Source organism: Lampetra fluviatilis, chromosome 4, assembly GCF_964198595.1.
Source record: "Lampetra fluviatilis chromosome 4, kcLamFluv1.1, whole genome shotgun sequence".
In the NCBI taxonomy this organism is placed as follows: domain Eukaryota; kingdom Metazoa; phylum Chordata; class Hyperoartia; order Petromyzontiformes; family Petromyzontidae; genus Lampetra; species Lampetra fluviatilis.
This window is the reverse complement of record NC_136278.1, coordinates 22453346-22467683: the sequence shown is the minus strand read 5'-3', so window position 1 is coordinate 22467683 and position 14338 is coordinate 22453346. Positions and strand designations below refer to the sequence as shown.

Here is a 14338-nt window from a genome sequence, read left to right as displayed (position 1 = left end):
TGCATGAATGTATTTATTATTTAAGTGTGAAGGAGTCACATTAAAAGGGAACTGCTATTTATCTGCTATTTATGTCTCTTGTGTTGTGCCAATGTATGCGATTTAGTGTTTGATAAGCACGATACTTATTTAGTGGACAAATATTTATAAAAATATCAATATTCTATTCACACAGCGCAACAAAATTCTGCACGTCAGTTGTGACTATTTGTGGGATAGCGTGCCATGCTACTATTGTGCCTGCACCACCGTGGGTTATGTATGTATGTATGTTAAACTTCCTTCGCACCGTAATTAGCCAACCGTGCTCATCGGAGGTGCGGGTTAACAGTGCAGTATATGTACTAGACATTACATGTGTAGTGACGTAAATGGAGTCACTATGGCGTTCAGCGCCAGCTACTGTCTCAAGAGTGGAACTGTGTGTCCTGAGCCTCTCTCTGGCACCAGAGTAGATATGGCAAGGAAGCGGGCCCTAGGGGGCATGGTTCTGGTGACGGTCAGAGAGAGAGCAAGTGAGGACGTGACAGTCTGGGTTAACCCGAGAGGGCACGTGACCGGGACAGGGTAGCGAGGGGGCCCAAAGGATGGCTTGAGGGACACATGGTGCTCGGTCGAGAACCTTCTGGTAAGATCCAGGAGGGGGCGTGGCCGAAGGCGGAGCGATGCCACCCGGTGGTCTTCTGGAATCAACCCGCTGTGCTACGTCTCTTCGGTCTTCGCTCTTCGGTCGTCACGATCGGCTTCGCGGGTCAGGCAGTACGTTACTGACTGACCCGGTTATGTAGTTACCCCGTTGTGGGGTGAGTTAGTCGTGGTAGTCACCACCTATGTCGTTATTCCGTACGTTTATGCAGTTACCCTGTTGGGGTGTTATAATAAACGTGTTAACCCATGGTGTTGCAGGCGCAGCAGAAGGGCACGTGATGTACTGTAAACATCTGCTTGTGTCGCTCACAACTTCAGCATTTCAAATTAGATTTGCACCGAACGTAAATTTTGCAGGTTGTAAAGGACACCATTGCCAGTTCATTTTACTGTTGCTCAAATTGTCCATGACAAAACACAAATTGTAAGCTATGAATCCTATTTGGTTTGAAATAGTAAATGTATTTTTTATATATATTTGTAGGCTGCGCACATGTTTCACTTAGGAGTTTTTTATGCATTGCATGCTTTGCAATGACCCCATTACATTGTCAAAACGAATAAAGTTTACTGTAAATGTAATATGGCTGCTTGGAGGTTGGCTTTGGAGGGTTTCTTTTTTAATATGGGCAAGGGGCGGGGGTTTTAGCTTTTGCCATCGCACTTGTCACTTTGCAGTATATCATGAGGGAAGAGGCCTGACCATAACTCAGACCAACCAAACCCCAATGCTGGCAAGCATATGGGTTTGTGCATGGGCAGTATGTGTGCCTTGGAGTTCAGTGTTTGCCAGTTTGAATCCAAACTTTCCCACCTCAGAAAATGCTGCACCAAAACTAGCGAATAAATACACGTGTGATTTGTGATGATAAAAAAAAAATCCACAACCTTATTGTACTCACAGAATGACGGTACGGTACACATGTTAATGATAAATTGTTTCAAGAGTGCTTATGAATGCATTACTATTAATCTCTGTAAGTACTGTATTGAAGGTTTTTTGGTGAACTACAAATATATAAATTCAGCTTTGATAGATGCCGCAGCGATGAACTCATTTACTTTTGAAATGGATGCAAGTAAGTACATGGTGTCTTTCAGATCATCAATCAGAACCGGCAAGCGATGATGAGCCAATACGGTGTTGCTGCAGCTATGAACCCGGCAATGAGGAATGCTATGCCCCCACAATCAGGACAGGTAAAAGGAACAAGACGTACATTTCACAAACCCCTCCAGATCAACACGACTGCTCCTGAAATAGCTCACTCCATGGTTTCCAGCCAATAGCCAGCCTTATGTTTGAAGCCGAAGGCAAAAAATGCCCTCGGCAAAACACTTTTTTGCGCGAACATCATTTACTTTAATGAGTAATGAACATTAATTTAGAATACAATGTACAAATACGCTATTTTTCACTGATGTCACAGTTGATCACATTTCAATGTCAAGAATTGCATTTGTGTCCACAATGTATTCAAAGTGCTGGTCACCCTTGCTTTCCATTCTCTAACACTGACTCATACTGTGATGCATTCAATATTGCGTACCTATGTGACATGGCCAAATACCTATGCAGCATACGTAACGCCATGTCAATGTTATTCATAAGTAAACAAAACCACACCTAACTGCACTTTGAGTCGAACTCCCTAAAAGTAAGTGCAACGTTTTATGAGACAGAGCCCCTTCATGGATCTTCAGCATATAGCATTTGCTCTATCTTAAGAGATTAAATGAAAAGGAAGTAAATGTAATTCATGCAGTTCAGCCACACTCGGTTACTTTTAGGAGGGTCGTGCATTTGAACATTTAGCCACTTTTAAAGGAGTGCTTTGTAGAGTAAACTGGAGTACCCAGAGAAACCCCCTGTATGAGACAATTCAGAAACAAGGAAAAATCAGCACAGATAATTATTTTGGCCACCTCGCATCCCAGCGGGTTTTGGAGCATCCATCACCCAGAATCTGAACGATCCATCAACAATTATTACGCCAACATGCCTGGCTTGGAATTGAATTCCATACGGATACATATAATGAGCAAGTGATTAAACAAACGCCTTGGATGATTGCAGGGAACGCTGAACGCCCAGATGGTGGCCCAGCGGCGCCGCGAGCTGCTCAACCAGCAGCTGCGGCAGAAGCAGCTGATGCAGCGCGCCATGATGCTGCGGCAGCAGGGCTTCGGTGCTCCTCCAGGCAGCATAGCCGGCCCCGTCGGGAGCATGGCGGGCATGCAGGGGGGCATGGGTGGCATGGGCACGGGCGCTGGCGCCGTGGGGCCTGGCGCCATCCCGAGCCACGTGGGAGCCCGCATGCAGCAGCCCCCCAGCTCGCAGCAGTTTGCCTACTCCGCTGCGTACGCCGCGGCGGCGGCGGCAGCAGCGGCCGCGGCTGGCGCGGGGGGTGCCGGCGTGGCGGGCGCAGGGGGGGGGATGCCTGGCAGCGTGGGGAACACACAGCCGGTGCCACCGCCATCCACGAGCCCCTTCCCTCCGCTGTCGCCGTCGGCCACGCCACAGGCGGGCGGTCACGGCGCGCTGAGAGGGGCGGCCACGACGCAGGCAGCCCGCGGCATGATGGGAAACCCCGGCGGGCAGTACGCACCCATCGCCAGCCCACAGATGAGCCAGAACGTGTTCCAATTTCCTTCCACAGGTAGGAGTCCTGTAATGCATTTGATGTTGTTGGTGTATAACATTTTATTTTATTTTGCCACCATTGATTATTCACTAGTGACATATTCGCCACCTGCTACCAAATGTGATCTGCCAATTAAATTATACAAAAGGGTTCTTTCAGCAGTTAAACCCTGCACTGAAGGTGCTCTCTTTATACCAGTGTTAAATAGGTTTAATTTTGCCGATTGTAACATTTTAATCAGTTGGATAGAGAAAATGAAATCTGTATATAATACATTGTTACATTGCTTAACGTTACAAATATATCTGGATACATTTATGCAAATAAAAGAGTTACATTTATAGCTTATAAATGTATGTGTCTGTGTCCAGGAGTGGGTCAGCAAGCAGAGCCTGGCTTCGGAGTTTTGGGCAACCCTCACAGCCCGCTGCTGTCCCCAGCCATGAGCCCACTCGTCGCTCCCTCTCAGGGGGGCTCCCGTTACTCGCCAAACCCTGACATGAACGCGTGGCCGCAGACGATGGCACACAGCATCAGTCCCAACGTGGCAGCCAACATGAGGGCCAGCATGGGATCCGGCATGGGCCAGAACATGGTGCCAAACATGGCACAGAGCATAACGGCGAGCATGGGGCAAAACATGGCTCAGACAATGGTTTCCAGCATGGGGCAAAACATGGGACCCGGCATGTCGCATGGCATGGGGCCCGGTGTGGGTCACGGCATGGGTGCTGGAAACAGCATGGCTGGGGCCATTGGCGCAGTGGCTCAGGGAGCCATGGGCAGCAACATGGTTGGCGGCATGGGCTCCAGCAGGTGAGCGGTGGTGGCTGCGTGCTGTGTGACGTTTGCCCATTGGACAGTTGTACGTGGAATAAAGTTGCACGAATCGGAACCTGGTACATGAAAAATGGTATGTTGCACAAGGAATAGGCAATGTCACGTTGAGGGTGGTGAGTAAACACTACATATAGTTTGTAATGGCCGTACCCATGGTCATTCAGTGGTTGAAAAAATTAATGTAACGTACAGTAAAACCTTGGATTGCGAGCATAATTCGTTCCGGAAATGTGCTTGTAATCCAAAGCACTCGTATATCAAAGCACTCGTATATCAATTGTGATCACGTGACGTTCGGCAGACAAAGCGTATACACGTACTATTCATATTGCAAGACCTCGCTCGTTTATCAAATTAATATTTATTTAAAAAAATTTCTCGTCTTGCAAAACACTCGCAGACCAAGTTACTGGCAATCCAAGGTTTTACTGTATATAGTTTGCTAAAACGTCTGAAGTAATCGTTATGATTTTTTTTAGCAATGTCATTTCAGAGCAAAACAATTCCAATCGTGAACATTGTTGAGTTTTGACATTCCATTGACTCGAGTGGAATGAAGGGGCGAGTTTGGAATTTGAACTCAAAATCTTAAAACTGAAAACTGCGCACTCTAATTGCTGTGCCAGCTAGCTTGCCCGTAAAAAAAAACTCATCTTTAATGTAATTTGTGAAAAATCACAGTGACGGAGAGCTCTAAGAGATCTGCCTCTTTACTTTAACAGGACCCAGTGAGGCTTTATTGGGCAAGTGTGTTAAAACAATTATTCCCTCGTTTTCTGTGTGCCGTAGGGGAGGTCCCTTCCGTCAAGCATCACCGCAGCAGTTCATGCAGCAACAGCAGCAACAGCAGCAGCAGCAGCAACAGCAGCAGCAGCAACAGCAGCAGCAACAGCAGCAACAGCAGCAGCAACAGCAGCAGGAAGGTGCCGGAATCTACGTTGGCTCGGTGAGGGGTACTGTGCCAGGAGACTGCGGCACGTCAAGCGCAAGCAGCATGGAGCAGCCACCCCCGCACATCGGCACCTCGTCCATGAGCAGCACATCCTCGCTGCCTCCTGAGCAGGTGCACATCAAGATGATTGGCATCCACTATCCACAGCTACACATTTATGCACAGTGGTGTGACTGCTCTTTTCGTGTTCATGCAGTGGGGAGAGCACGTAACCGGATGGCTGCAAGTTCAAATACGGATCAGGTGTCGACTTGGCCTTTCATCCTTCTGGGCTTAATACAATTAGTACTGCTTTGTGGAAAGTCAATGGTGGTTGTCCTGTACAATGAATTGCATCCATCATAGGAATGTGTAATTTCCACCACTGGTTCAGGGCTTAAAACAGGAGTTCCACCACACTTTTTGTTTTAGAACATTGATTACGACTGGGCCAAGTCCCAATGATGATGTAGGTAGCCAGTCTGAACCAGGGTTGACTCTGCCCCTACATTATCTCAATTATCAGTAAAACTATAGCCACTTCACATTTAGTCATCCGTACGGTGCGAATAAAGTTCAGCATAAAATGTAAAAACCGCTCCTTGCCATAGGACTGTAAAATGTACACCGTTGCAAAAAGGTCCGTGTATAAGGACCACTATCTAACACTAATGTAGGTGTATTCACGGTTACTTTCTTTGATTTTTTTGCTTCAATGTATGTGAATTGTATATAGACTTGCATGTTACACTAATGCCATCAGCAACGAACCCTATCTCTTGAACTGCAACGCCAAGCATAGCTGCGTCCGCTTAGTACCCAGCTGAGAGGCACTCTGGAAGTGCCAGGAGTTGAAAAACACCACATACCTATAAGAGCAGCTATCATGAGTTCGTTATGGGCAAATCTGCCACAAGGGAATATTTTGCATACAGTAAGGAAATCCTGGTGAAATCACGTTGATACAATGTGTGGTTGAACCCATTTTACTTGGCGTGTGTGCAAAGAACTCGGCTCAATTTTACTGATGCACCCCCTGCTGGTCTGTGGGAGGCAGACGATTCCTCGAATACAATGTTTATATAAAAGAAAGGACATGCTCCAGACATATGAACAATCCTTAGTACTCTTGACTCAAACACAGGCACACCACCTCTAGGTACTGCGATCAATGTACACGTGTTCAAAGCTGCAAATGTATTTCCCATGTTATGTTTAGAAGATATTATTCGCAATTAGCGGTAAATATCCTCTGCTTGTGTGTGGTTGTGCTATGTTACTTATACTCTCTGGTTCTTTCGGTAAAGTCACGTAGATAGAAGAAATAATAAAAGAAAACACGACGTTTCGGTCGCGTTTTTGTACATAACATGAACATGTCTGACATTTTAAGCATCGTGCACTTTTAGTAACTATAGTTTTGTAATAACCCACAATTGTCAAGTTGTCATTTAAAATCTGGGTCACAATCATCTCAGCCCTTCATCCCTCTGGAGTCAATAAAATGAATACCACTTTGTAATGAGTCAAATATGGTAAAAATTCCACTACCAAAATGTGCTTTTGTCTTTCCATTGGCTGAGGAATATGAATAGATGAGCTCCAAGTGAGTAAGAATCTTGCTTGATGGACTAAAAATGTGCTGAATCTTTTGGGAACATTTTCATTGCAGGTTATAGATCGAGGTATGCAAGCGTCCCCCTTATTCAGAAACCGACTGGGATCTTCTGACGGTATGAAGTCTGGGAATGAGAATTCACAGGTGGGAATTCTCCGATTTATTAAATAACAAGCAACTCACACTTTATTTTGTTATGGCTAACAGAGGAGAGTCACGAATAGCTGTCACTCGATATTTAGGAAAAAAATCACATCACACAGATATTTGAAGATGTTATAGCAAGCATTGGGAATTTGAAAGTAGCTAAAAGGATAATATTTGGCAATTCAAAATGGTAACCCTTAGGGCTAAAGATTAAACGAAAACACGATAGAGATATAATACCTTTAATTAGTTCAATGTATGTACATCTCTAACAAAAAAAGGAATCCGTTTTTGGTTTGTGTAAATTCCATGTATCTCCCTCTTAAAAAAGTAATCACAGCCCTTCACGGTGTGAAAAGGGAAAAGCTCCAAGACAAGATGGTATAACTGAACATAAAAGGGGGAGCATTCATTGTAACAAAATTTATAGACGTTTTCACTTAATGGTTGCACAGAAATGATAACCTCAGTTGTAGAATGCCTCGGCCATATTCATGTGGAGGTTCGCCAACTGTTTAGGGATGCAGACATGAGCGCTGCTGCCCACCCCCTTGGTTTCTACATCTGGAATACTCACCGAGTCTCAAGATTTTTTTCAGGAGGGGCCTGGATTTGGGTTGCTTTTAAAGATTTTTTTTTGTGATTTCCGTGTCAGTGGAAATTGGAGCACTCGCATATTAGAAAGGATAACACCGAAAAGTTCAAACGATGGGTTTATGAACCCACTTGCTGTAATAGCATCTCACCACCTAAGACCCTAGTAGATTTGAGAGTTAACAAAGCTGTGATCATCCAAATCGCGTCTGCCGAGTGCTGGATTTCACGCACGCGACTATCATCCTTCCCTCCTACAAGTGGCGTTTGCACAGGACTGAGATGTTTCCGCCACAGCTGTTACATTTCATTCTTTTGTATCTCCCCCCCCGCCCTCTCTCCTCCCTCCTGTTTCCCGACTATTGTCGGGGTATATTACCCTGTGCAGCCATTGCAGCAGGTGCAGGTGTTTGCGGATGTGCAATGCACGGTGAACGTGGTGGGCAGTGGCGGAGACTCTTACCTGGGTCAGGCAGGGCCGCCGACACCGGGCCAGAAGCAGCAGCAGCAGCCTGGTGCAGGGAATGTGACGGGGGCCCAGGCCGCTGCTCAGGCTCAAGGATCCAGCCTCCTGCAGCAGCTTCTAACTGAGTAGCGTTCACCAGGTCCCGGGCCATTGCGCGGCCATCCCTGTTCTTATATGCGGAATCCCAGCTTTGCAGGTTGTCTCAATCGACTTCTCACTCACTCGTAGTATTTATTTTCAAAGATGACCCGGCTCTCACATATGACCAGTTGGATCTTAAAATGCCTTCAGAAGTGTTATATCTTTTACTCTGTATGTTTGTCTTCAACTTCAGTGTGATGGGACACGTGATATTAAACAAAATGTACCTTTTTTTCTGACCGCCAGACTGTAGCTATATGTGTATAGATTATTTAACACAGTCTGGTTTAAGACTTTGTCAAAACCTAATGAGTACGTTTGTAGAAACTGAAGTTTGTGAACGAATGCGAGGGCAATTTGACAGGAACTGTAAATAGACATGAAACACACTTTCCAATTATGTACGTTACGAGATCCCTGTAGCCACTGGCCATATATGCAAGTGACGGGTGTTGACGAATTTAAAACAGGAAGCAAGACACTTTATAGCAGTGAGCTTTAATGCCCTTAGAGGAGCTTCTGCTAGCTTGTGATGTGTGACTGTTGGCAGTGCAGTAGTAACTTGTTATTGTGAACATGGTTTTTTTGTATAATATATGGCAGTGGCTTACATAGCTCAGATAGATGGTTGTAGTAGAAACAAATCTAAAAACAGTTATCACCACGCTACAATAGCCATTGTGTTTCTACCTTTGTATGGAGTAATTGGGATGTCACAAACACAATTTTTTCTTAACTTTGTGAATAATCTGAACTCTTAAAAACTGGAGCTTGTTTGCTAAAAAATGATGTGTGTAAAATGTTCATGTCACCCATGTGAGAAATGCCACTCTTGGTTGTAAGCAAAATATCATGTGACAGTGGCTTTTGAGAAGCTACCTTTTTTTTTAGTTTTACTGGCCTCATGGCTTTAAACCTCAAATTAAAAAAAACCTTATTATTTAAATGTACTTCTGAATACCCTTTTCGGAACATAACACATGTACGATAGAGGTAGTATGACACTTATTTCTAACAAGGTACATACTTTAAAAGTTTTGTAAATTATTGTTGTGCATAAAACTTAATGTTCTTAAATATGACACGTCAAATAAGTAAACAAATACGTAATTTTGAAAAGAGCTGGAGGAAGTGGTGTACAAATGAAATCTGAATCTTTTTCACGAAAGTGCGTCTGCAAAAAGTGGTTGCTTGTTTTGTGGAATTTGGCCACAGCAGTGAATAAAAAGAGTAACCAAACCGTAGCGAATGGAGACTGGAGTTGAAACCGGCTGCTACCCTCCCTGATATATGCATTCACCTGAAGTGTGACTTACCGAGGCGTTTTGCCAGCAGAGACCGCCTTCTTGCTGTAGAAGAGAGAGACAATTTACTACCTGAAACGATGACAAGTTTTCCTCCTTTTTACATACAGGTGTTTTTGCGTTTCTCTACGTAACTTTACAATATTTCTAAGAGTCTCATGTAGGCAGTCACCCAATGGCTGCAGCATCCGGTGTCCTCGTGCAGTTTTATGGAAATACACAATTAAATTGTATAGGAGTGAACGTTTAGTGTGTATTTGCCTTCGGTTGTCAGTCTCAGTGCTAGCCTAATTCGTCTTCATTTCCTTGGCCAATATACTTAAGTAGAGAGACCAATCCATCCTCTGGACTTTTAGTAACCGTATAAAAACACTTGCACATTTTCATTGACAGAACCCGACATAGGTCACTTGAACTGAACTCTGCCAAGCAGCCGTTCCTTTCTCCTACAAGGAGCAATATTGTGCTTAAGGAAGTGTGTTTCTCCATGGGTTTCTAGTCACCGTGTTTTTATAATGGCGTGCGTGTTGTAGGAAAGGCCATACCCAAAACCGATGGGTACTCTTTTATGATGCGATGCTTGTGGTCAATTAAGCCTAGACATCGGAGAGGTGCACACTGCCATCAGTGCTGCCACGTGAACTGACACAGCAGTGGGATTGATTGGTGCAGCTATGTAGTGGAGCTTGGTGCGTTACAACTTTTGCAATGACTTTGGATCCTTGCTTTCCAGGAATCTTGCCAGTGATAATCAGTGGCCGATACCCCAGTTTCCCCATTGCCGTCACCATGCCCTTACATCTGCTTAGCGTTGCTCAATAATAATAATGACGCAGATTCTGCAATCACGGTATCGGGTTGTAGATTTTGTCAAGCCAGTCCGAAGTAAAACCAAATTGTCTGCTTTTTAATACAGAGTACATGTCTAAGCCTGACCCTAGCAAATAATGCTCATAAAATTATCACAAGACCAGTTTACTGTGGGAGTCAATATTGTATGATTAAAGAAATATACTACAATCACTTTTATAGAGCACGTAAAAATAATTTGCTTAAGCTTATGGTTGCCATTATAAGCTTTTGTTGATAATAATTTTAGAGCATAATAAGATATACAAATAAGTTTGGAAGATGTTATGAAAACTCAAGCAGTGACTGCCATCAGGTCCACATTTTGTACCATGTAACAAATGACACTCAAGCAATAATTTTCAATGTAGCTTATACAATCGGATCCGTTTGTAAACTGTTTACCAATCACAGGTTCAAAATGTACGAGCTGCAACAGCTGTGCGATAAAGTACGATGTTTAATTTATTTTAGTTTTGTTTTTTCAAGACAGGGTTTAAACCTCATGAGCATGACTTTATTCGTTGTTTTTTTTTATAACATAGGTGCCCGCACAAGCGATAAATGTCCCTTTGTCCCAGAAATGCCTCGAAGGATAGTTTCAACACAAGGCTTTGCGAGGCATACAAACTTGGCATATGCATTGACATTTTTGTTGTCCAATGCCAGGTAACGTAGCTTGAGATGATGCCTTAGCTCATTGATATATCTTAGGTTTCAAAAGCCATCGATCGTAAACATCCACTGTTAAACATTATTTAAATTGTGTTTGCATCCCACACAGGTCCACGTGGTGTATAGCCACTGTGTAACTACATAAGGGCAGCTAAGATGATTATATATATTTTTTCCTCGCATTGTACTAACGCCATCACTGGCAAATTAAAAGGTATTTCATCTGAGGCTGTGGCAGTTGTCTCAAGAGTAGCAACAAGTTCATTGGTCATTAAGGTGCCGATTTACTTTACCAGTTGGTGCTGGGCCCTTGAATCCAAAAACGTCAAGTTGCGTATTTAAGTAGGTTAAGTAAAGAATGTATGTTTTTAAGGCAGCTTTAAACTCAACAAGCATTCTCCTGATTTGTACTAGGGCAAAAAAAACTACCTTTACTAAACACTACAATGCTGCTTTTAAAAAGGTAATTTCATCTTTTGATTGAAAATGATACGACTCTAAGGGGAGTGGTGGTGCAGCGGTTTGTGAAACTTTGTTATGAACCCATTGACCTGAGATCGATTCCCAGCCAAGGCTAACATCAGAGGGGAATTTGTAGAACCAGTCCTGCCCCCCCTGCCTTTACTGAACAGCGTGGTGAATTATGGTCAAGCAACTCCTATGACAGCTGGGCACGGGGAGGCCTTCATCGATTGGTTGACGAAGCATTGTGCACGATTATTCTTTTGGCTCTTACAGAATGAGTCAGTTTGTGACTTCTATAAACTTTCATGAAAAAAATTACCAAAATAAGTAAAGGCTTAGTCCGGTTTTGGAATACGAAAGACAGTGCACAATTGAACAGCCCCACATTTTTTGTGTAAGATCTGCAGAATCTTGAGTCACAAAATGTGTTTCCAGTTTCTTGCATAACACACATCCAATTGTATTATAGATTTTTTGCTTTTTGTAATTTATTTTTTACGAGGCTCCACTTTGTTCTATTGAGCTGGCATAATGACGTCATGTCACTTTGTATACACTTAAGAATGCAGATGACATTAAGGCACAAAGAAATCACGTGATGGCCGATTGCATTGCTGTGCATTTGTTGTGCAGCAATCGGTGATGCGGGTATTTTAAACCAGGTTCTTTACAGATGCAAACCGACTGGTAAAGTGAACTGTCGCAGCGATAGAGCACGAAAGGTCAACACTTGGGTGTTACTGACGGTAAACGTATGAACAAAATGAAACAGGTGTGATTTCCGACTTAAAAAATGCTGTTGCCCTAAAGCTTCATGTCTTAGCAGTGCAACGCACCTTTATGCTGTGTTCATCCGGGTATTGATTCAGTCGATGCCTACGTTGAGAATCTGTGTTTACGCTAGAGTTATATATAAATATATATCCATGCTGAACATTGCTGTTTAAACTTGTGGTTGCGTAGAAATGAGAATGGAGGAGTCCAACATTTTAGTCCTTTTTTCGTGTTCTAGAAAGAAAAAAAAACTGACCATCACTGGTCACCAGAATGTGAATTTTATTTTGCAGCTAAGTTGTCGAAACTGACAATTATTGATAATACTGTATTTATCATATTTTATGCTTTTTATTTCCATTGTTGTTTTAGTCAGATGAGCATTAAACTTCCTGCACCCTTCAAGAAGTCATGTTGAGCAATGCTACATGCGTTTGGCTCCATAGCAGTAAGTGAATCGAATCCTGCTATAGTTTGTTGGTAGTGTTTCTGAGGTTTTTTCTATTTTAGATATCATTGTTCTTTTTGTGTAAAAAAAAAAGCTAACTCGAATGTGTACGATTTAGACAATGACTCGTTTAGACTAGTTTCACGCATTGTGTGCACGTGTTTATGCTTTCCCCAACTGGTCTCCAAGATTGTTTCTGTATTGTGAATTGAAATGTTTTTTTTTTGAGTGAGGTGCATTTGTAAGTTGACCTAAATGTACAGGGTTAATGTTGAATAACGTTGCATTAGTTCTGCATCTTTTAAGCAATATGTTTGAAAAGAAGTCCCTTTTAAAGGTGGCGGACAGTGTTAGCTGTTTAGATGTATTCAGTTCATCAACTTTTATTTGTTTTGCCTGTGTTTATTGTAGCCTAAGCATATTCTGACCATATTCAGATTTAAGCATCTATCTCTGTTAATCTAATGGCCTTTGCTTATAGATTATATTTGCTAATTTGCTGTAAAATATTGTAAATAAACAGGCTATCGGTTAAGATTTTTTTCGGAGTGCATTATTTTAATGTTTCTTATTGCAGTGGTTATGTGCCGTTCATGGCAACAGTGATGAATGTTCCACTTCGTTCTCCTGTACAAGACTGGGTCCAATTCATCTTGTAAATAGGTCACTGCTATATTCCCATGGAACATAAAAACACAGCACACTGAAGCCTTTGTGGATATATAATAATCATCACCTCCTTGCATCTGCCACCAACAAACCATTGTAGTTAACCAGGTGAGAACTCAGGAGACCCAATGATCTAATTTTCAAGGGTGACCTGAGGTCACGAAATTCACAAAAGCAAAACAATACACAACATTATTAAAATAAATAGTAATCGGTAAAAAACCTGTCACGTGAAAAATGTAAAATATTACGCAAATGTTAATTTCCTTCTGGCGTTAATCGGCGTGGGAAGTTTATGTTTTGACTGAGTATCGTGCAATTGCAAATTACGTTACAGAAGAACTAAACATTTTTAGGACGTGTACTGATATGTAAACAGACAAGGATATACGGTCATGCAATCGCAAGTTATAAAGCAGACGAATTCGTATCAAATTGATTTAGCCTTCCACATCCAGTCAACCTTCCACCTCTTACATGGTGATACTAACTTGATTTAAGCGACAGTGATTTTTAAACGTCTTTCTTATTTTTAAACAATGCAATTTTTTTAAAGTGGGAATTAATTGTGTGAAATAGTAATTGCATGTAATCTAATTGTAGTTTTTTTGCAATTGTACGATTGTTTGCGGAATGCCACAGACATCCCCCAGTAACCAGAGGGCATCTTGACACATTGTTTTTGGCACCAAGGAGATCTTTAATGTAGTCCCATTCACTCCACGAGCGTACATTATATTTTAGTATACAGTATACAACATTGCACAAATGGTGAATCAATATTATTTATATTTTTTTTAGTTGAAGAAATTACATAGTCTCACGACTAGGGGGGCGCTGTTAAGTTTAAAATCGCATGTAATACGAAACATTTTTTTAAAGTGTTTAGTTCAAAAGCATGCGGGGTCAACCTGGGCTTAAAGCAAATGCAGGTTAAAATATCATGCAAAACTCATACAACACCTGCTCAAAGTACTCAGAATTAGACTCATACTGTAGGGGCGCTCGCTGTTCATATGAATAAAATCCATTAAAACACAGTTATTACCCAATAAGTCACTTAAAACGTATCGCAAATGCGGGGGTCTTAAACCTGGATCAACATAGGAAATGCAGGGGATTGA

The 14338-nt window shown here is 42.5% G+C and overlaps 1 protein-coding gene across 3 annotated transcripts in view; it reads left to right on the top strand.

Annotated features, from left to right (window-relative positions):
- LOC144931681 (nuclear receptor coactivator 2-like) overlaps window positions 1-13080 on the top strand; it is a 96898-nt gene extending 83818 nt beyond the window's left edge. For all 3 annotated transcript variants that reach the window (XM_078855826.1, XM_078855827.1, XM_078855825.1), the window contains exons 18-23: window positions 1750-1848; window positions 2726-3308; window positions 3665-4109; window positions 4923-5196; window positions 6737-6826; window positions 7812-13080. In XM_078855826.1, the coding sequence (XP_078711952.1) occupies window positions 1750-1848; window positions 2726-3308; window positions 3665-4109; window positions 4923-5196; window positions 6737-6826; window positions 7812-8018 (1698 nt within the window). In that variant the 3' untranslated portion in view covers window positions 8019-13080. The remainder of the gene's footprint in view (window positions 1-1749; window positions 1849-2725; window positions 3309-3664; window positions 4110-4922; window positions 5197-6736; window positions 6827-7811) is intronic.
- The last annotated feature ends 1258 nt before the right edge of the window (window positions 13081-14338 follow it).